This window comes from Rhea americana, unplaced genomic scaffold, assembly GCF_003343005.1.
Source record: "Rhea americana isolate MKP2758 unplaced genomic scaffold, rheAme1 scaffold_294, whole genome shotgun sequence".
Classification (NCBI taxonomy): domain Eukaryota; kingdom Metazoa; phylum Chordata; class Aves; order Rheiformes; family Rheidae; genus Rhea; species Rhea americana.
Genome location: NW_028186417.1, coordinates 497683 through 519391, shown reverse-complemented (window position 1 = coordinate 519391; position 21709 = coordinate 497683). Strand labels below are relative to the sequence as shown.

Genomic DNA, 21709 nt, shown 5'->3' with positions numbered 1-21709 from the left:
GGTCACCCAGAACAAAAAGAAAAAATATAATATATATAAATATTTATAAAACCAGCTCTAGTACTTATTTTACTTTTCCTCACGTAAATCTAAATTAAGAGTCCTGACAACAGTGCAAAGTGTAAAGAAAAGAATGCAAACAAGTATTTCTGGTGAACAGATCAGCTCAATAAGTCTGTAAAAGTGTGTCTGAAAAGCTGCTCTTTGTTTAACAAGCCAAAAAAAGCTGTTGCTTTTATACTTTCCCCGTTACTAGCTCCCTGTACCCAGTCAGRCTCCAGGGAAGGGATCCGAAAGCACTAGGTGGTGCTTTTGGACTCTCCTCTGTTACAGGCTGGCCCCCCGGCCCAGGCGGGAAGGGGCACCTAGCYGTAAGGGAGTGGGAAAGGTGAGGGCAGCCACGTGCCCCCCTCATGCGCTGCTGCCCACAAAATCTGCCGTCTTCACAGCTGAGGCTGAATAGTTTGTCTTACCTTGATTGAGCTGGTGTTTTAAGAGCCCCCTACTACAGACTAAGAGTCACTGTGCTACATGCTATATAAATACCAGGACAAAAAGATAATCTGTGCAAATTATGACTACGCCGTTAGTTTAATTATGTCACCTTTACCAAGGAGTATTTCTGGTGTAGGGTGTGACTTCTGTTCCCATAATAGTCCACTTTCCCCATGAAGACAAAGCACCWGAACACCAAGAACTGGCACTGGAGATTAACAAGACTGCAAAGGAGACCTGGTATATAAATCACAAGTTCTACTTCAGAGTATCACATGTCACTAAAAAGCACACTGAATGCATCAAAGGACAAAGTAAAGCTGCCCATATTGCAACATTTCTTCCTTCTGACAAGAACATCTATTGCAATGTCATCCTAATTTGGGGGAATGGTTGCATTACAAGGAGGAGAGAGAGCCTCATCATTTTTGGCACTGTCTGGACAACCACAAAGATGTGTCCTGCTCTGCAGTAGAACACTGAACTGGTTAGTGTTGGTAGGAATAGTGTTCAATTCAGAGATGGCTTCTCAGCCCATCTGCCAGGAGCTCGCTTGCTCACTCTTTCTCTAATACATAGGTCAGAGTGTCTCTAACACACTCTGTTTGCTGACACATAGACATTGCACCCACATAATTAAAACCATTTTAAAGCCACGTAATTCTTTTTAAAATTCTTAGTAGACCATTATTTTTGATTTCAGAATACTCCCATTTATATATATATCTGCTCTTAGTACTTTGTACCTACTTACTTAGGACAAATTGATGTAAAATGAAGTCAATTAAGAGCATGCACAAAGTTCTTGTTGGGTTCAACCAAACTGGTTTGAAACCACAAATACAGTAAAATAAAGAAATCTTCACCTTTAGTTGACAGTCTTTTAGATGAACAGACTGTATCTATCAGGACTAGGGAGCTGTTGAGATAGGAGCAATTTGTTTCATGGTGCAGATGTAGCTGTACTTGGAAAAAAAGAATCTTAAATATCAGAAGGAAGCTCTGAAGGATATCTGTCAGTCAGACTGTGCGGGGAGAGAGATAAGGACAGACTTGGCCCCTTATACTTTCACTGGCTTTGCCAGGGATTCCCTTTACTGCACTAGTATTAAGACACTCCCCGTCTCACAGATATACAAAGATTTACTGTTCAAAGGCTTTTCACTTGAAACCACCTCAGTCAAGACAGACACGGGAGGAGGAAGTCAGGGCATGATGAGGCTCAAGGTAGAGGCTGGCTCTGGTGCCTGCCTGGCTGCTGTGACATGTCAGTTACATATTACTTGCTGCTGTAAAATGGCAGCAATAAAGCTCTGGATTGTGCAAAATGCTCCAGTTTCTCAGGAGTCCTGGGTGAAAATTAGCATGCTGCAGTTTATCATCACTCTGGCTTTGAAGAAGGAACAATTTTTGTTTATAATGACGTAGCAGAAGACGTTAAGATGTTATTTGAAAAGTACTAACAAAAGAAAGTACTTGCTTAACCCTGTATTTACAGGCATGAAACTGTACCTTACCCTTATTTATAAGAATGAAACCTAATTTTTGATCAACATACAATTCAGAATGGAAAACAAAATGATAAATCCAGCATGGTGACATCTGCATTCAATACAGTCAATAGTGTAAATACCATTCAATACTAGCTGATCAATTAAAGGCATCACCAAGTCCATGCTCTCTCAAACCAAACTGAAACAAGACACAATGCAAAAAGTATCTCCAGTCCATAACAATCACTCAAATTCCACTAGTTTTCTTCTTTAAAGGCTTGCCAGCATATCTTTCCCTTAGAAGATGAGGGTAGGAGAGAGTTTGTTTGAATACCATCATAAAATGAAATAATTTCTATTTAGAAAGACTCTGAGAGGACACAACAGATTTCATTAGCAATTGAAGTGAGAGACATCAGTGCAGGTGTTTGTGCTCACAAGTAGGCCTTCTTCCCCGAATCCCATTAGTGCCAGCAGCAAGCATAAAGCATAAAGCCATAGGTACTATCCTTACTGTCTCTCTTCCTCCCCCCTTCTTTTTCTTTCTCTCTCTTTTTTTTCCTCTCTTTTTTTTCTGAGTGCACTTGCAGATAAATGCCAGTCATTTGGCCAGGGCTAACTCACAGAAGGTACAGCAGGCACAGATGGTACTAATGCATAAATGTAATCTAGCAAAAGGATGCCAACACCAACCCAGAAAAGGTTCCAAATAACTGCAGTGCACTTACAGGAATACAGTGATTGGCAAGGTGAAAGCTGAGATTTGCAAGAGCTTACTGTTCCCAAAACAACAATAGAAATTCTACAACAAATGAGTATATTTATTTATTAATTTATAAAATGCACTTATTTATTAATTTATAAAATGTACTTAATACCAAGATCTCTGGGAATATGTATAAAACTCACCAAAACTCAAACTCATTATACAAATTATACTGATCAAAGTAAAAGAAGGGAAAAGGGAAAGGTGGATATTAAAAACAATACAAAAAGTGGCACCAAATGCTCATTCCCCAGTGCGTCTCTGCAAGGCTCCTAAGAGGAAAGACAGGCAGCACAGAGGTGCTCAAAGTCATGAGACCCAGACAGTGGCAAAGCACTGACGGAAGCAAATCCCACGTGGATTGCTCTGTAAACCAAATATACCCTATCCTTTCTCAGGATTCAGAACATAAAAAGACCCATACCAAATCCTTTTTCAAGTAGCAACTGCTAATGTGCACTTAGGAAAAATGTATAGGGAAGAAGATAAACACAGTCTGAATATCCCCATGGGATACTTTTCCTAGCTTCTGGAGAATGTTAGCATCTCCAATAACCAGATCCATGGCAGTCATTTCCAATGAGGAAAAAACATATTTCAAAAATAAGGACCTTACCCCATGTACCTACTCCAGTCCACAAGAAGGACGAGAAAGAGTGCAAGTCTGGAAGAACTTGAGCAGTATCTCTTTGCAGTTCACGCATGCTACAGGCTGCYAGCACAACTTGTGATGGGCCAACTGCTCTGCAGTCCTGAAAGGTAGACCATGGCAGACACCACACTGTCGTAACAGAGGCTGAGGACCAGCTTCTAATTGTGTTGCCATGAGCTTTACACTACTGACTTTAAAGGAACTACTMCTGATTTTCAGTAAGAGACATGAGACTGAAAGCAGTGCCTAAAAACGAACAAGAGATGACAACCAGGGCATTACTACATCTGAGTGAATTGCTAGTGAATACCTTGCCAGATGGAAGGACGGAGTACTGCTAGCCATCAAGATAACCCATGACAGAAGGATTCCTAAATTACAGACCTCTTGTGCAAGGAGCACTGCACAAACCCACTGCGTATGTACTGCCCATCTTGTCTTCTCTGCTTGAATAACTTTTTGTATGAGCTGAACTTTGATTGTTCACTTTCATCTAAGATAGTAACAGTTACTTAACTCTTCTCTGTAATCTTTCCAAAAAGGGATCTTAGCTCTCAAGTGACAAATCCATTCTCTACTGCCTTTTTGCCACATACTGGGGTTAATAGCCTACAGAGAGGACACAGAGCTCAGTTTGATGGGGCAGTACTGTGGTTTCACAAGTGCTGCTCTGTATGGCATGCCCTATTGGTTTTATTGGCCATGAAAGAAGACCCTTCTCCTAGTTATCTGTTTTCAGAAAAAGACCAACCCAAGAGCATAAATGCAATATTAATTCTTCAGTGGCTTCAAAGAAAAGTAAAAAATAGAAAACAAAACCAAAACAAAGTGAGGTATTTGGCAAAGAGCATCTAACGGACCATGTCCTGCCCTGGCTCTTTGTGCAGAATTTGCAAGAGCAAGATAGGGGGAGTTATGTATCTCTTCCTGAAACCATGGTCAAAGATAGGGTTTCTACCCAAAGTAATACTAACAACAATAACACTAAATTAGCATAGTTAAATATACCTGAAATACAATTAATATATATCTTTGTAAATCAAGTACAAGGCAGACAGACTAACAGAGATGAGTATGAATATAAATCAGCTTTGTAGAATCTTCTCTAATAATCCAGAAGATCTAAATCAGATGTGGAACAGGTCACAGGAGAAGACACATTCTGTGGTCATTTTAATTATGGCTTCATGTGAGAGTTTGTCTTTCAGGAAGGATTTAGGCTTTGTTCCAAGGTAGAGGATTCTAGAGCTGCTGCTTCCAACATTGCTCTGAACAGAGAAGATGGAGGGGGGGAGGGAAAGAGGTGTCCAGATACCTGTGAAGTTTATGATTAAYTAATCCATTTGAATTAAAACAAAAGCCTAATAATGTGCTGTGGGGTTTTGTCTGCAGGAAGGAGGGTTGACTCACTGACATGTTCATTGTACCAGGGAAGCGGACACGGGCAGAGGGGTGGGGAAAATAGTTTGGCGTTCAGATTCCTTAGCGGGCCCAGTCGCGAATGTCATTAATGCTGCATTCATTATCACTGCAAAGAATCCAGCTATCAGATATCACTGTAAAGGCTTTGGTTTGTGAAGTGACAGCTGGATCACAGTGGCATCTAGAGGGCTGTTTCACACAATATCAGTGCAGGCATTTGTGTGGCAGAGTGAGATTCCTGCTGAGGCCCTGTCTTCCCATCTACAGAGCCGTCTCAATCTACGCAGTCAGAACTGGTAAAGCCGCACTCTGTGTCCTGCTGGGGGATTTCTAGCCTGCCTCTAAAGAGAATTCATTCAAATCCTGTGTACATTTTCATATAGTTCACATTTTTCTAYGGAATTTCTTCAGGAGAATTCTTTTCCCACAATAACTGCATGATATTTATTTTAAAATGATTTACATAGCGTGATCATCRTGCTGTGTAGCTGGGGTGCCTTCTCTCATTACAAATAATTAGCATGTGCCAGTCAGAGGCTGTAAAATCAAATGGTCTAGCCTTTTAGCTGGTGGATGAATTCCATGTTATTGCTGTGCTATGAGCTGAGAACTTGACCCATGGATGACTTACATCCATGATGATTTTAGAGCAGCTGGTTCTTAGGTGTACGAGCCATCTGAAGATGAAGGGGTCTCTTTGGAAAAGATGGGGTAGAGAAGTAAATCAAGAAGAGGAGACTAGGAATTATTTCTAGAGAAAGGAGATTTTAGGAGAGGCTTGAAGGAAACTTYATTATGTTGAAGGCATGGTACCAGAGGAAAGGAGTTCACAGACAATGGTTCTTGTGACAGTCATGGTATATCTGTTATTGTGTCTACATTTCAGAGAAAGATAAATTGCATGCTTCCTTGTTTGAGTAGTTGCACACAGGGGAGGAAGGAAGAATAATTGAGATTTCTTGACTTTTGCTTTGGAGATGCTATCACTATGAACTTTATATTTCTGCAGTTTCTTTTACTTTTGAACTTCGTTTTTTTAAAAAAACCCCACAAACTCCAGATTTCAATGTCTACTGGTTTCATTGGGCTTCAAATTGTGTTCCTTCTCTGATTTTACAAGGGTCAGAATTTTCTGCATGTAGTAGCGATCTCTCTCCCCTGCCATGACCCTCTTCCCCCTCCCAAAAAAAGAAGATACAGAGGATTCGAGGAATCATTTAGGATGCTAACATTTGGCACTAAAGATCGGGCCTGCTGTCAGTTTGGCTTGAATCCTCCCAGAATATAAATGGGGTCCCCAGTAATACTTACTCCTGGCAGGGATTAATCTCAGAGAATTTTAGAGGCATTCAAAGATAAAAAACAGTTCTCAGAGAAAACACCTCTCCTTCAGCAGCCCCCCCAGTGGTGTGAGTGTACCACAGAAATACAAGGAAAAACCCTGGAAGTTCCACCTGGGAATGAATCCTAGAAGCCCGTCCCTCAGCTTTCTCTCTCAAGGAGAGGGAACTTTCCCCATGACAACTCAGCCTATCAGTCCCAGAAGGAAGCACAGGAGAGGAAGTGTCCTGCTCATCCCACCCCTTTGAATGAACGTCMGCACCACATTAGGTGTCTGCTTGGACGGCTGCCAGGATAGAGATCACTTTCCCTCTGGCAGTGAGAATAAACTTGGTCTGCTTTCCATGGCCTAATTAAATCTGAAGGAGAAGAGCCCTCCATTGGCAGGCACTTGCAATGGGACTGCAATAATGTGTCCTTCAGAATAGAAGGGTCAAACCTTCCCAGGCCCTGGTGTATTTCCATGGAGGCAACGGTGCTCCAAGTAAGGCAGGCTTAGTGCTGAGGGGCAGATGGAGAGAGCTGGGACCCTCGCTCCAAAGAATCTGTGATAGAGAAACAGGGACTCTCTAGGCCATTTCCACATCCTTTCCTTTTGCATAAGCAATGCTTGCCTTGTTTGAGGAAAACAACAAACTCCTGCCCTCTAGAGACAGGAGACCTCCAGCTCTGCTGAATAAAATATTTGCCACAACCTCCTTTTGAAGCAGATGCTACAAATGCATACAGTTTTATTCTCCCCTAAGGCCCACACAACCAGCTCAGCAGCATATCGTCCTCTCTTCTCCCAGACCTGGAAGGCCAACTCGCAGGAGAAGCAGCTTGTCATAACCACTCTTTTTCAAGGCAGTAGATTATTTGGAGAACTGCTGAATAAAGCAGTCACAGAGAATATGGTGAAAGAAGATAAATCCCTCCCTTGTTCATTACCAAAGCCTGTCTGGGCAGGAAGGCAAATGCTGACACTGTAGTGACCACCTTTTTCTTTTCTTTCTTTCCCTGGCTGCCTGCATATCTCTGCARTCCACTCCCCTTCTTGTCCTTCTCTGACAACTGGTCAGCACAGGAACTGTCTCTCTGTTAAAAATTACAGGGTGACTAGCACTCAGAGACAAAAGCACAGTGCGGATCATAAGAATAATCCTTGCTCTTTCACTTGCTTGATGCAGCCCACAGAGCACAGGAAGGTGAAGATCCAGGCATGTAGCCACACGGCACATGTGCTGTTCCTGTATGACTTAATTAGCAGTAGTTGGAGGTAGACTGAGATTTTCAGATTCTTCTGTGGAAGCTTTCATTGGAATTACAAGGGTGGAAAAATAGTTTTGGAAGTCTGCTCCTGCCTGGATCTTTGGTCCCAAGTACAGGGAGTCTTGGCAGAAGCACTCCTTTCAGTGCCATGCAGCATATTGAGCTACAAAATCTTTTCAGGCCTGCTTTTCACAAGGTTACACCACTGGCAAACATGTATTTTGAAGAATTTATTCGCTGTAGCAACTGTGCCGAAATGTCCATATGTCCAGTTACAAAATAAGCGTTATTAGTGGGGTGAAAAGCTGTTCATAATAGCATTTTCCCAAAGCTGCCAGTGTACTAAAAGTACTACAGATAATGCCCCTGATTCCAAGTACTTTAATTTACATCTGAGCAAAGTGTGTACAAAGTGGATACCAAGCCCTGCTGATGAGAACAGCAGCATTTTATAGTGCACACACCTGGTTTGCAGCAGTGAATTTTTGCTCTAGATTTTCAATCCATTTCAACATGACATTTACCAAAACACATGCCTAAGTCACATGTACTTAAAAGAAATGCCCCCAAACCCAGAATTTAGCAACTTTACTGAATCAGGACCATGTCAGATATAAGATGTAAATGGATTTAAAATACCCATAGGGCTAAATTAATGTTTACTACATAACATTTATATTAAGGTAACAGTTTGAGGTAGATGACTACAACTGAACTGCATGTTTTCCTGCAAGAAATATTGTTCTGACATAGCAGCTACAGACTCTTGGCCATCCATTATGCATTTTATATATTTAGGCAGCATCTTTAAAAAATCTACTTTGAACCTATTACTGGCAATTTTATATGTTGGTCTGTACTCTTGGTGCTGAAAGAAGGGAACAATCTTTTAAAATAAATTGGTCCTGTACTTTTTTTTTTTGTACTTTACTCCTCCTTTTCCTTGCTGCCTCTCACCTGGAGCAGGACCACGGGATGAAAAGTGGGTATGAAGTCAGACTCATCCTATTGCGGTAGCTGTAATTGTGCAGGCAGATTATCATCAAAGCAATCAGATGCTACTAGTTTTCATTCTGAAACTATGTTTCTTTAGATTGGTATATGTGACTTTTGAAAGACTACAGGACTGTTAGGTTGCTTGAAGAGATCACGAGATTCACACACACACACATGCTAAGGAGGCTAGATTACATAAAATGAGGATAATAAACAAGTTATATGCCTTTCCAGTTATCGCAAGTGACTGGAAAAAATTGCTAGAGTGAAAAAAAAAATCCTTTTTAGGGAAAAATATATAGCACCATTCATCTGCATTTTGTTTCTCTTTGCTACATGGTTGTTCTTTTAGATGGATTTTGAGTCCACCCAGTATTGCTCTCAGTGTTCAGAGCTTACCTTATCTTAGTCAGACCTTTAAGCCATCAATTAACTAATTTTGGGGAGCAGCCTTGGAAATGATCCTGATGTCTGCATCAGTAATAATGTGTTCTGTAGTAATAACGCCAGTTCACCATCACTCCTAGAAGAGATTCATTGCTGATTTATTCTGTGAAAAACGATGCTTCCGGCAGYGTACGGCACCAGAAGTCATCTTTTTCCAAGTACTAAATATCTACCACCGTAGCATGGTTCATGGACACTGAGCGGGACTTTTCTACTTGTAACTTGCGTAACTGCCTTATGGCAGTGCGTTATGATGGCAGTTGGCGCGTACGCAGCCACTGAAACAGGTTGTGGGTGTCTTCTGTGGATAATAATGCAACATGTGCAAGAGGAGGAAACTCTTTAACAACTTAAAATGGTTTTGCTTTATATAAAATAAACATGTTTGTGGCAGCACACATCTGCAAAGATGAGGTTTTAGCACTAAGAGCTTGGCTACAGAGCACAGGTTTCTGTCAACAAAAGCGTAAAGCAAATTCTTACATTGTTTTGAGTTTCCCCCATCTCTGGGGCAAGGGATTATCTGTTTGTCAGGGACAAAGAGGGAGAAGGAGAGAGAGTGGGAGAGGGAGAGGTGTCAGTTTAAGCCTTTGAATGCTTCCTAGTGCTGCACAAGACATGGGTGGTCAGCAGCCCCTCTCCAAAGTAAGCATGTAAATCGGCTATCTTTATTTTAAAAAAGATATATATATATAAACTTAACTTCAGTTGTATGCTCCAGCTTGACAATGGATATTTATGAGGTGAATGTAATATTAAAACGGTTATAGCAGTGAAATACATCCTGAGCGGGGGAGCTAGTAAAGAAGTACAGGAATGTTAATGCCAGTAGAATTTTAATGCCCAGGAGATGGGGGCAAGGTGACACCAGCTCTAGTTAATGTTGCTTGTGCTGGCTACAGTGAGAGAAGATCAGAGATCTCAGTTCCTGAGTGCTGTAACACAGCAGGGCTTGGCTTCTCAAACCGACACAGGTACGTCCGTGTGGGCCGTTGTCTTGTTACCTCTCTCTGATGCCTGCATGCTCTGCAGTGGGATTTTTCCAGTAAGGAAACATCTACTGCCACTTAGCTCTTGCTAGAAGACTTTGAGGAAGGTGTTGCCAGTGCTGTCAGCTCAGCACCTAATTTGAATCCCTGCCGTTTCTGCTCCTTTAGAATGTCCTTTTGTTGTCATCATTGCATATTAGTCTGCAGGTCATGAGCACGTGTAGGAGTTTATTATGCCTGGTAAGCTCTGCAYTGGGAGTTAATGATTCTAAAGAGGTTTGGAAAGCAGGAAATTGCCTGTTCTGTTGTATTACAGCAAAGAAGAAGAGGCTTACACAATCCAGTCCTTGATTGGAAAGGCTGCTGGGAAGAACCAGGCAGTCTCAATTTTGACCCCTTATAGAGAGGCAAACTGCTGGATGGGCCACAGGGAAAGAAAACGTAACAATAAATAAGACTAAGTGAACCAGATTCCCATCTGATCATCCGAACTGCATCAGTGGTCTCAGCAGACTGTAGGGGAGAGCTGTAGCAAGAAGACAGCTTTCGGGAAGACAACAAATCTGGGCTAACAGGGATGAAGCCAGCACAGAGATGAAAGATGCTCTGATAATGCTATGAAGACAGGGCCAATATAAATGACACTTCTAAATACTTGCTTAGGAGTGACATTCCAAAATCTTCTCTTTCCCCATGGCGATGTGGGCATTGATCGATCGGACTGGAGGGCACAGAGCTCCTGTCTGCGGTACTAATGCACAAATCCCAGCAGGGTGCGTTGCCTTTATGGGGATTCTGCAGCTACAGGTAGAAGCACACCATTTTCAGCTTCTGCTGATATGCGAGTGACAAACAGTGGAGGATCTTGATCCTCCTAGACCCAAACGAACCAATCTTTTATGAAATTGTATATTACATTATGTAATAGTAATGAAACAACCATTCTGGACAAACCACAGACTCTGGAAAATGCAGTTGTCTTACCATAAGTTGGGTGCTAAGCAATTCAGCAGTGTACAGGGAATGCTTTCCTACACAGTTACTCAGCATATTAGCAAAACAAGTCAAATGCAAAGACAACGCCTGCTTGTGTGACGAAGTACTTGGGAGCAGACAGTCCAGCACAGGCTGGGTGGATGGATGTCACAACCATTCCATCTCCAGCTTCCTTGATTTTACAGACAGCTTCATCTTCCCTTTCTGAATTACTGTGGAATACTGCAGGTGAAGCCAAACATACCAAAGGAAACAGTAGCCAGAGATAGTGGGTTGAGGGTGGTGTGTAAAGAACTGCATCTTATGACCTATGACTACCCAGCAGCAACAGCTGCTTAAACAGTAAGAGAATGATTTAAAGTCCTTTTTTTGAGTAAAGGATATTCTGTCCCTTCAACCGTCTGTGTTAAACAGCTTATAGTTCTTATGTAGTATAAGCCTGTCAGTTCAGTGGCAACTGGAGGATGGTTGTGATGAAGCATCCGCAGCCTCAAAGGGTATAAGATGTCACTGGAACCCTTGCTGTAACACTTGGAAGTTGATGCTGCGTTCAGGGTTTTATACAGAGACCCTTGCTTCCTTCAACTGCTGCAGTCTTAGTCTGTGCAGCCTTTCAAGCAATTACACAGGGTAATGCGGGAGAGCCATCCAGGCTTAAGGCAGTGAAACTCTCCCCAGCCAGTCAGGCCGCTACAAAGTTTCCATGCAGGTGCCCTCCAGCCCATGCCTAGGCTTGCAGTGCCACCCCGCAGAACACCATCAACAGTTTGGTGGGGGTGAAGGGCTACAATGAGCTTTGCCAGCCCGCGACCCCACTGYGACACTGCTAAGGTCACGTCAGCCTAAACAAATACAACACATACAATTTCTTTGATGACCAGTTGCRATCTTGTTATCATTTAAAATCTGTTACGGATCTTTGTTGGCTTTCATCTATTTCAGTTTGCAAAGATCTAACAAGATTTATTAGTGGCCTCCAGAAAAATGCTGCCTTTTATTCTCACTCCTGTACAGTTTGAAAGACTCTGATGAGCGTTGTACTTTCTGTGTGTGCTATTCTGGGGGAAAAAATCCCAATGGACTGTTTTAAATGATTGACCAGGGAATAAAGTTTTATGGCTGTACATCTTTGCAGCTTGAAACCAAAAGTGCAGAGTCTCTAGTTCACCTTTGAAAATGGAGAGAAGCAAAAACTTATTTTACTCTCTGGATCACTCACAAAATACCCTGTTAATATTTGTGCAACGCTTTTAACATAGAAGGCCAGCTCTGGCAGCGTGGGGAGTGGGCAAGAGTCCTGAGAAGCCAGTGAACTTTCCTCCACCGATGACTGGTGCCTCTGAAGCGCCCAGTGTTACGTTACAAATCTTTGGCAAGCAGTGCGCATTGGTTCACACACGCACACCCACAAATTAAAGTACTTCTCGTACCTGTCTAGCCAACATCAACAGATGAGTTCCAAGCTTACAGCACAGTGCAGTCCAAAAGGCTTTCCACCTCCAAAACGCTGAGCGTATTGTTCCAGCAGAGCTCTTTTCACAGAAGGTCACGTTGGAAGAGGAAACTTGGCAGTTTCAGTAGGCGTCTCTTTGCTCTTTGGCTTTTTTTTTTTTTTTTTTTTTGTGTGTGTGTGTGTGCATTGCCATGTGAGGCTTTATTCTGCAGTCTACTGTGAGCGTCCACTTCCTTTGAAATGGCGTGTCCGGCAAGCAAGCACGTTTATCTTGATTGCCCCCTAAGTCAAAAAGAACTTCAGTAAGATTTTCAACAATCTTCAGTGTAACATAGAAAATACTTCTTCTTGGGTAAAATGCCTCAGCCTTAGATCTCTCTCTCTCTCTCTCTCTTCTTCTTTTTTTTTTTTTTTTTTAATAATTGCCATATTCTTCTCCTGCAGTACCTGCAGTACATCTTTTGGCACTTTAGAATTATGTTTATTTTTTCCTGCTCAGTCTGGTGCATTGAGATAACTCCYATATCCCACAGGAAGATCACGGAACGCTTGCATAACTCATATTTTAATTACTCTAGCCCTAAAAACACCTATTCAGTTCAATTTTATAYTGACTACATGTTGGTAGTGTTAAGGTTTATGATCCAGTGATTTACAAGGCATGATACATCTGAATTCAAATTGGTTGTATTGACTGTTTAATTGAGTACGAGGACATGAGTGTAACATTAAGTCCCCAAACTGGCTGATCACGGTAATGTTGCTCGGATGGTAATTCATCAGTTTTGCTAGTTTCATAGCACAAGCATCTTTTAATTCTGCCGTCCAAAAATACACTGATGAGTCTATTTTTTAGCAAATGGTGCTTCTAGCTAAGTAAATAGTGCTTTTAGTAAAGTTTTGATTAATCAGGATAAAAACAGAGTATTCTGTTTCCAAGAGCTGATCTTAATGATGAAAAAAATGTCACCACATAGGAAGTTTTGAGTTAGTGTAGGGAAGCAACTTACACACTTGTAACTGATTTGCCTAAAAGCAGCTTGCTCTAGGACAGCAACGTTGATTACAACACAYACAATCTGATTTTCAGTTGAGGTGTACTTGCAATCCATATTGGCTTGATACAGAGCAATTAATGTTTAACAGATCTGAAAATTACTTTTCTGTCTTCGGTCTACTTCAGTTTGCCCATCTATAATGTGGACAGTTTAACATCATCATCTCCCTTGTATTACTTTGTTTGTATATGTTGTTATTACCCAGTATTGACAGCACAGGGAATTTTGGTAGTCAGTATTTCTTAGGTGCTTTGAGATCCACCAGTTAATRGTGCCTTATAGATACTAAATCAATGTTTGGGCACCATTAGAATATTTAGCTGACCTCTAGCAAAAATGAGAGAAATATTCCCTCCAAATTCACAGTGCAGCTTTGTGGAAGCTCCTCTAACCTGCTTGGCCCTTGAATACCGAGAGGCTGAAAGAGAACTGAAACTGGAGCAGACCGTGTTACACGAATATAATTGCTTTGAGGCCTTCGCTTACTCCAAGCCCCTCCTTCTCTCAGTTTAATGTCAGTACAGACCTGAGAGCCTTCCTGTGCTTTCCATGTCTCACCGTGTCTCACAGAGGAAGGGGCTTCAAGTGAGGGGATTCTCCAGGCCAGTAGCAGGCAGGGTTTGTAGTAGGTGCATCAGGCTTGTAAATCCGCCCAGTGGCTTGGTTAAATGAGCAGGGGTCTGATGACCAAACARTTTCTTCTTTTTCTCTTTTTTTCCCCCATGATTCCTTGAAAGAGGAGACAGGAGGTAGAYAGCACAGGAGATGAGTAGGGAACCATAATGGAGATTACTCATTTTACTTTCAAGAGTCTGTTCATTCCTGGCATCTCTACTGGTACTGTTCCTCTAGAATCACTCTTTCTAGAGGGAAAAACTCTCTAAGCCAGCATGTAGGGAAAGAATTACATACACGAATCAAACTGGGGCAAATTGAGAGCAGGAGAGGGGCTTGCTGATAAATATATGTATCTTATTTTTACTAACAAATAACAATAATTAAAGTATATATAGCAATTGTGCAAGTTTAATTGCAAGAGAGTGATGAGAGTTCGAAGCCCTTTATATTGGCTTTAATGCTTTCTGTTAATGCATTTCATGTGTAGGTGCTGTGAAACCACACACCTTGTCACACTGCATTACCGAAATGCAAAAGCTGTTCTCCGCTAGGCTGGCATGCAGCGTTTGCTGTTATGCAAATGACAGTACAGCGTTCCTGACCTTCTGATTAATTAGCACTTTCAGTGTGTTTTCCAACATCCTGATTTCAGCTCTGTCTTCTGTGACTATCATATTGTTCACAAAAGATGGCTTATTATACAGGAGGCTTTGTTTCCGTTTGAAATTTCATATCAGCCAGGTTTTTTAAATAAGAAAACTTAGACAAAGTAAAGTTGCCAGTGCAGATATTAAGAAAAGTTAGAACTCTCTGAATATCAAGTATATCAAATATACTTGCTAACTTGATACTTACGGATTTAACTCAGAGCTTGGCCTCCAAGAAGCCTTCTGCTCAAGCCGGGCTGTTGTCGCTCGAGCTGAAGGAGTGACTAAAACTCCTCTGTAGTTAGTACCTACCACTTCCTTCTGCACACTGCGGCAAAGCAGAGGCAGTGGCCTGGGGCGTCTGCCCGGCTGCTTTGCTTGGCAGCCTTTCTTTGCAGGCATGCCTGCCAAATACAAAAATAATGCTACATTTATGGTAGGTCACATACATATATAACATATATGTACCTATGGGGGTATACATGTAAGTATAGATGTAATATACATAATTCTCTTTCTTTTGTTTCATTACATTTCATTACTTGAAAGCAGTCTGAGGAAATGCTCTAGTTGAAACTGTTTGGTATAAACTACTGAAAGAGAAAATGTTATGAAGCTTTAAGGTAGAAGAAAAATCACAACAGGTTCTTCTAGCAACCTTTTAACTATTTCTAGACGCTGGCAGAGAACGCGTGTGTAGAATAAAACAAGAGTACGTTTTTCTTCGTTCCAGTAAAATCTATCCCCTATAACTCAATAAGAAATCACTTTTAAATTTTATTTTTACATTTCATAATTTCCAGATTGATTTTGAAACAGGTTTGTGTTCTCTTTCCTCCCGACTTCCCCCTCTGCTACTGTTGAAAAATCACCAGCAATACATGGTCAGCTGTTAGAAGGTGCTGGTCACTCCAAACATCCAGGGCACATCTGAGAAGGCCTGAAGAGCAGAGCAGGGCACAGTGCTACAGACCTGCCGCATCTCCACTTGCCCTGGGGCGGAGAGCACAGAGCACAGGGAGCAGCCTGGACCGCAGACCGGTGCTGCAGCTCTGTGCAGACTTTACTGTGGTAGAGCTTATGGATTTGCAGGAACATTCATGCTTGTGCTACCTGATGGGATCCCAGGAAGGGCAGAGGTAGAAACCTAAGCTCCCTTCAGGAATAAGATTTCAAGGTGGAAATTTCTGCCTTGTTTTCTATACCTGTCTCTTCAATTAGAAATTCCTCCTATGGCCACAGGATGCTGTTTTCCCTAGAATTAAGGAACTAGTTTGTATCTGTCATAGAGTCAATTAATACGGTTTTCCTAAGAGCTAAAAACAACACCCCACCTTAATATATTGCACTTAACTGACTTGCTGCAGTCAGGTCTAGAAGAACATATTTTACTTTCAGTGATCATTCTAGACCTCGGGTAAAGTGTTTGGCCACTCAACTGCCTTCTAAATGAAAACTGAATGCAAATACCAAAATGATTAATAGTCAAATCATTTGTCCAAAATTTGTGTAAATTCATGCACTGGTAACTATGTTTAAAGAACTGTGAGAAAGCTACAAACAAAAGCAGAGCTTTTGTAATGAAGGGTAAATTGCAATATTAATTGCATCATCTGAGACACACAGGGACTCTCTTGTTAGCTGTGTTCTGCAAATGTTTGGTGATGTCTTGTTTTTGCATATGTGGTATCACACTTGGATGTAAACATCCTTGCTGCTGTTGTTTAATGTTAGCTTTGTTGTCAGAAGGGCTTGAGTTGCACAGTTTTTGGTTTTTATGTTCCAGAAATACTTTGCTTCTACCACCAAGAATTAATTTTGATACATTCATTTCAGAAAAGCAAATGTAAAGGCACGTAAAGCTGTGCCGTGCCTTTATGCTTTGTCTTTAATGGAATCTCTTAGCACTCCTGGTTTATCTCTCTGCATCTCCTCTGCATTTATAATCCAGATGGGAGCARCTAGAAGTTACTACAATTACTCCATCCCTGTATTCACCACCTTTATATTTATTATATAGTTGATAGGAGGTAGGATCATTAGAAAAGAATTTGAAAAGAAATCCTCGATCCGCCCTGCATTGTGTACTTCCTCCTGCATTCGATTTAGAGAACGTGGCTCCTTTCATGCCACCCAAGGGCAGACGCCTATTGAGACTTGCTATAGTAATGCCAAGTAACACTGTATGTTATCTCCCTCCACTATTACTGATAAAACATTTGGATCACATTGAATGAATGAAGGTAATACAGAATTCAGGCCTAATTCCTTTTGATAATGCTACAGTCTCTTATGTTAAATAAGAAAGCAGTGATTTCCTCCCCCTCCCCCCCCACAAMATATATCTTTAAAAAGAAAAAGGACTCAAAGCCTAAGCACTTCTGTCTACTCCCAAACTAGCACAATTTGCTTGGGATCATCTTTTAAGGTTCTCTTTAAGTTGCTTCATGGACACTAGAATTTATTAGAAGTACTCGGGTAGGAAGTAAAAGGAACAGAGAAACGAAAATATACTCTACTTCCTTCCTTTCTTCCTACTTACTCCCAGAAAAGGCTTGCAACATCAATTAACTACGTAGACTTTCAAGTAAAATCCTTCTAAACTTTGTGAAACCAATACACTTACTTATCTTTGAAAATTTCCCTCCACCTCCGCACATATTTATATATCTGGCTACTGTGGAAATACTTGTGGTTAATGTGCTCAAAGGAGGAGAATTCGGGCTCAGCTGCCGTAAGGGACTGTGCGTATCCAGTTCATACAGCGAGCCGCACCACTCACTCAGGCACGCGCAGGTAACGCCATCCCATGCTGAGTGAGTCATCTTACGGACTCCTCACTGCCCATCCGGACCGTGATTTTGTATTACACAGCCCACTCAAATGGAAAGACTTTGTAATTAAGAAAGATCCTCAAGACAAAACATTTAACAAAGATTAGTACAYGCTAATTGTAACAGACGCATTTTCAGTCTCCTTAATATTTCAGAGAGAGACTTTGGAGAATTACTTTCTTCATGTAGAAAAGTCCTGAAGAGAAGCTCGGTATAGGCTCTCTTTTCCATCACAGAAAGCAAAGGTAATGCTGCTTTGCCCGGGAGAGCTGTTTACAGAGAGGAGTGATTCTGTTGAGACCACAGTGCACTTCAATTATCAATTTGGAGTCTGAACATTAAATAAGCTCCAAAAAAAGAATTGATATATTTTCAGTGATTATCCSTAGTTAATAAAAGGGGTAATGATTTTCACTACAGGATTTGTTTCACATTCAGCTACACTAAAAACAGTCAAAATTCATCGAAACCCGCTTTTGGAAGAATGGTATTCTCAGATACACCACCATGAGAAACCCCTTTTCCTTTCGGTGCACAGAGATTTTAGAACCTAAGAAACCCAGTTTATAGATGCAGAGCCCTGTTTATTGCTAATGAAATACAATTTCAAAGCAGGAACAGCAGCAGCAGTTCTGCCAACTGGCAATCAYGTCCATCTGCACTGTACTGCGTGAGGATTCTGCTTAGGGGAGATCCTTGGGGAGGTCTCTGTCTTTGCTGCGATCTTCCTTCGCTGCGTTTACAACAGGAGCAAATGCTTGGGTTTGAATCGGCGACCGACAGTTATTGAGAACTTCAAATTTGTAAATTATCCTCACAAAAGACCTAAGAGTGTTCAAATGTGTCTTGTGTGTCATCACTGCTTTCATAACATCATAAATTTGTAAATCAGATGCAGTGCCTTGCTCTGCGTAATTTCCATTAACTCTTAAAATGTTTGTCTTGCATATGTTATTTTCACAAACATCTGAATTTAAATTACAGTCTTTATTTAGCATGTAAAGTTCAGCATTTGAAAGTATTGGTTGGTATTTATTACTTCACCCACCAATAAGAGCTTCTCTCTTTCTTCCCCCCTCAGGGCCGATGTATTAACTTCACCAGAGTTCAATCTCAGTAAAGGAGGAGAAGAGGATACAAGGAGAAAATACAGCCACATTGCCACTTCTCAACCAGCCAAAGACAACTCAGCACCTCCTTGAATTTCTTGGATCATCTTCAAGCCTGAACTTAGAAGGTTTCTCCATTCCCCACGTACAGGAGCCAGCAGCACTGTACCAAGCTCTTGTGTTTTACCACGTTACGTTAATGCCCTGTGATTTGCAGCAGTGACAAGAAGAGAAGCATTGATTTGCATGCTACGCTTTTATGGAATACACAGCACGCATGTGCGAGGGAGAATAAAGACAACCAAAGACGCTAATTTTTTTAATTATTTTTTAAGGACTACAGATTCTCAGGATGCAATGTGCTTTTAGCGGAGATGCAAAGTTTCTCAGATGCAAAGACGGCACGTGTTATTTAAATAAGGACTATTAGCCATAGGCGAAGGATAAAAATTCCCACCAGGCTAAGCAAATGCAAGAGTTCACTGCCTTACAGCGATGTCAGATCACAAAATCCTTCTGAGTCTCCCATCACATCGTGCCTTACGGGAACCTTCTGACTGGAAATCTTGTCATTCTAACACTGAAAAGTGCACACGCATGACAAAATGTAGACAGGGTGCCTCAAGGTATTGGTAGCAAGCAAGACTTTGCCCTTTAGTTTCTGAAGACACCTTTCTTTCATTATGCACCCGGGACAGGAAGAAAATTAATAGAGCGTTATTCCACAGGAAGACAGCCTGTAACCAGAGATCTTGAGCAGAGTTTGAGGGACTGATGCTTCAAGACCTTGACACTGTGGCTGGTGGTTTTTTCCCCTTTCCTGCATTCAAAGTTCAGTAGCGCATAAAACATCATCATCTATAAACATACCTAGCAGTAGTAGGCTTATGTATTATTTTTTTAGATTAAAAAAAGCAGTAGCCACTAAGCTGGTATCTCAGGGTTTTTTCCCCCCCCTAAATCTCCAAGGGCTCTTCAGCGTCACAAGCCAGCAACTCTCTTTGCATGAGAATTTCAAAGTTTAATTAATATAATTAAAGGCAACAGCAAGCAGCAGCCTGTGAAGATTTTGCTCATCTTTTTTATGCCTTTTGACATTGAATGACCTATTACTGTATGTGCATTACTTGGTTTTCGAGGGGGCATTGAGCATTGGTTGAGATTCAGCAGTGGAAAAAGACCTCCTTCCATCAATTTAGAAATTAAATTTACAGGAGCGCCGGCCATCACAAAACATTGACAATGTATGTATTATAATTTTTTAGAAAAACCAGTGTCGTGTCACGTCGACGATGCCAAATTATGTTAGCGTGAGCGGAAACACTGTGGGGGAGGAAGGAGGGAGCAGCTGAAGAAAAAGGCTCAAATGATCCAGTCACTTTCGATACTGTACTTCAGATGCAAAATGGATATTCGAGTCGAAACCTGACAAAGCGCGCCTGCTTTGATGGGAACTGGTATAGACAATGACCAGTGGCTGGGTCAGTGGGATGTCTCTCTGCGAGCAGGGAGGCTTATCAAATGACACTAAAAATAAGTTCAACAACCATCACATTTGAGGGGAAAAGGCGAACATTTCACATTTGGTGGGCATGAATGTGTGCAAGATGGAAAGAGCAATGCGAAGTGTCCTGGTCTAATTATCTCCTTTGTGCTCTTCATTGAAATTGCAAGGGACATAAATAATTCTTTTGGTCGATGTCCAAATTCGTGGCACTGCCCAAAGAAGCCTTTACATATATCCACTCGCTTACATCTTTTGCTTGAGTTTATTTATGTCACTGGTAGCCTCATCAACAACCATGTGAGCACATTAGACTATAAATAAAATAATTACTCAAGTTTCTGTGATCATTTCATCGTCTTCTTTCCCCCCTGCATCTTCTTCACAAGCTAAGCCTTAATTTTGCCAGCTACACAGTCTCYCTCACTACCAGCTTCAACCGACAGACCACCTTCTCGTGGCACCACGTGGTACACCAAGAAAGCATGTCAGTGCCTAACTCAGGGGCTTCTGACTGTTCTACGATTATTTAAAACACATCAGACACGCTGGTACGTACAATATGTAGCATTAGTAATGTAAATAGAACAATAAAGCGCCCAAAGAGATCACTATTACATCTAGCGTAATTCCAGCTTTGATTCCATTGGCCTTTGGTTTGGAGCGGTTTCAAGCCTGTGTGTACCAAAGGCAGATTTTATTCATGCAGACCAACCATCAGCACATCTTTGGGTTATTTCAAGCCATTGATTAAACCTCTGGGTATCGTCCAGCTTAACTCAAGACGGAGGACCAAATGCTAAGTAGGTTTGCAAAGACCCAGGCGCTGCTCTGCAGCACTCTCAGGATCCTGAAGCGGCACAGGCAGAAACACTACACGCATCAGACAGCAAGTTCAAATAAACTCTCCTCTATTTGACTTATTTTCCCTCCATTTTTAACGTAAAGCCGCACTTCTTTTGAGAGAGCTGAGAAATTGYCAGCTTGTATTTCAAGCAGTGTGTTGCATAACACAGAAAAAACACGCAAATGAAGAGAAGATTTTTTCCTCACATATATCTGCTATCTCTCAAAGAATATTTGTAATGAATATAGCCTTAGAAATATAAACTCCTTGATAAGCTTTTGTTCTCTATAGCTGTCTTTACATATTCATTAAAAAACACTGTGGAATGTGCARTTTTTCATGGAGTGGTTGATACCAAGCAAGAACGTATTTTGGGTATCTACACTGATTTTCCCTTCTAATTGCATGATACTACATCACGTTACGCTTTTCATTTAATTGAAGATAGCACCCTAAGAGTTTTGTTATCATACAAAGTAGAATATCTGTCACTAATAATTTTGGGGGCAAGAGGCATAAGGTAATAATGGTTTAAAATTCACTGATTTGAAATGACACAAAGTAAGATCTTTTTGGCAGGATAGCTTAAAATACTTCACAAAATATAATCAGTAGGTTTAAATAGTACGTGCAATACAGCAATTTCACAATTTAAAACCTTATATATCTCCTTCTGATAAGACCATGTCTGATAAATGTTTTTGTATCTATTTTACCCTGGATAACAAAAACAATATTGAAAAAATAAATGATCGAAAAGAGTGATCTAGAAAATTTCCTCCTCAGCAGTA

General features: G+C 41.2%; 1 protein-coding gene and 1 long non-coding RNA gene across 4 annotated transcripts in view; one reads left to right on the top strand and one right to left on the bottom strand.

Moving 5' to 3' along the window:
* The window catches only part of ANTXR2 (ANTXR cell adhesion molecule 2), a 121936-nt gene extending 101528 nt beyond the window's left edge, over positions 1-20408 (top strand). The window contains exon 17 of the mRNA XM_085309237.1: positions 18540-20408. Within this exon, the coding sequence (XP_085165363.1) occupies positions 18540-18578 (39 nt within the window). The 3' untranslated portion in view covers positions 18579-20408. The remainder of the gene's footprint in view (positions 1-18539) is intronic.
* Positions 1-21709, bottom strand: part of LOC146593455 (uncharacterized) — a 331583-nt gene that overhangs the window by 50148 nt on the left and 259726 nt on the right. The window lies entirely within an intron of this gene.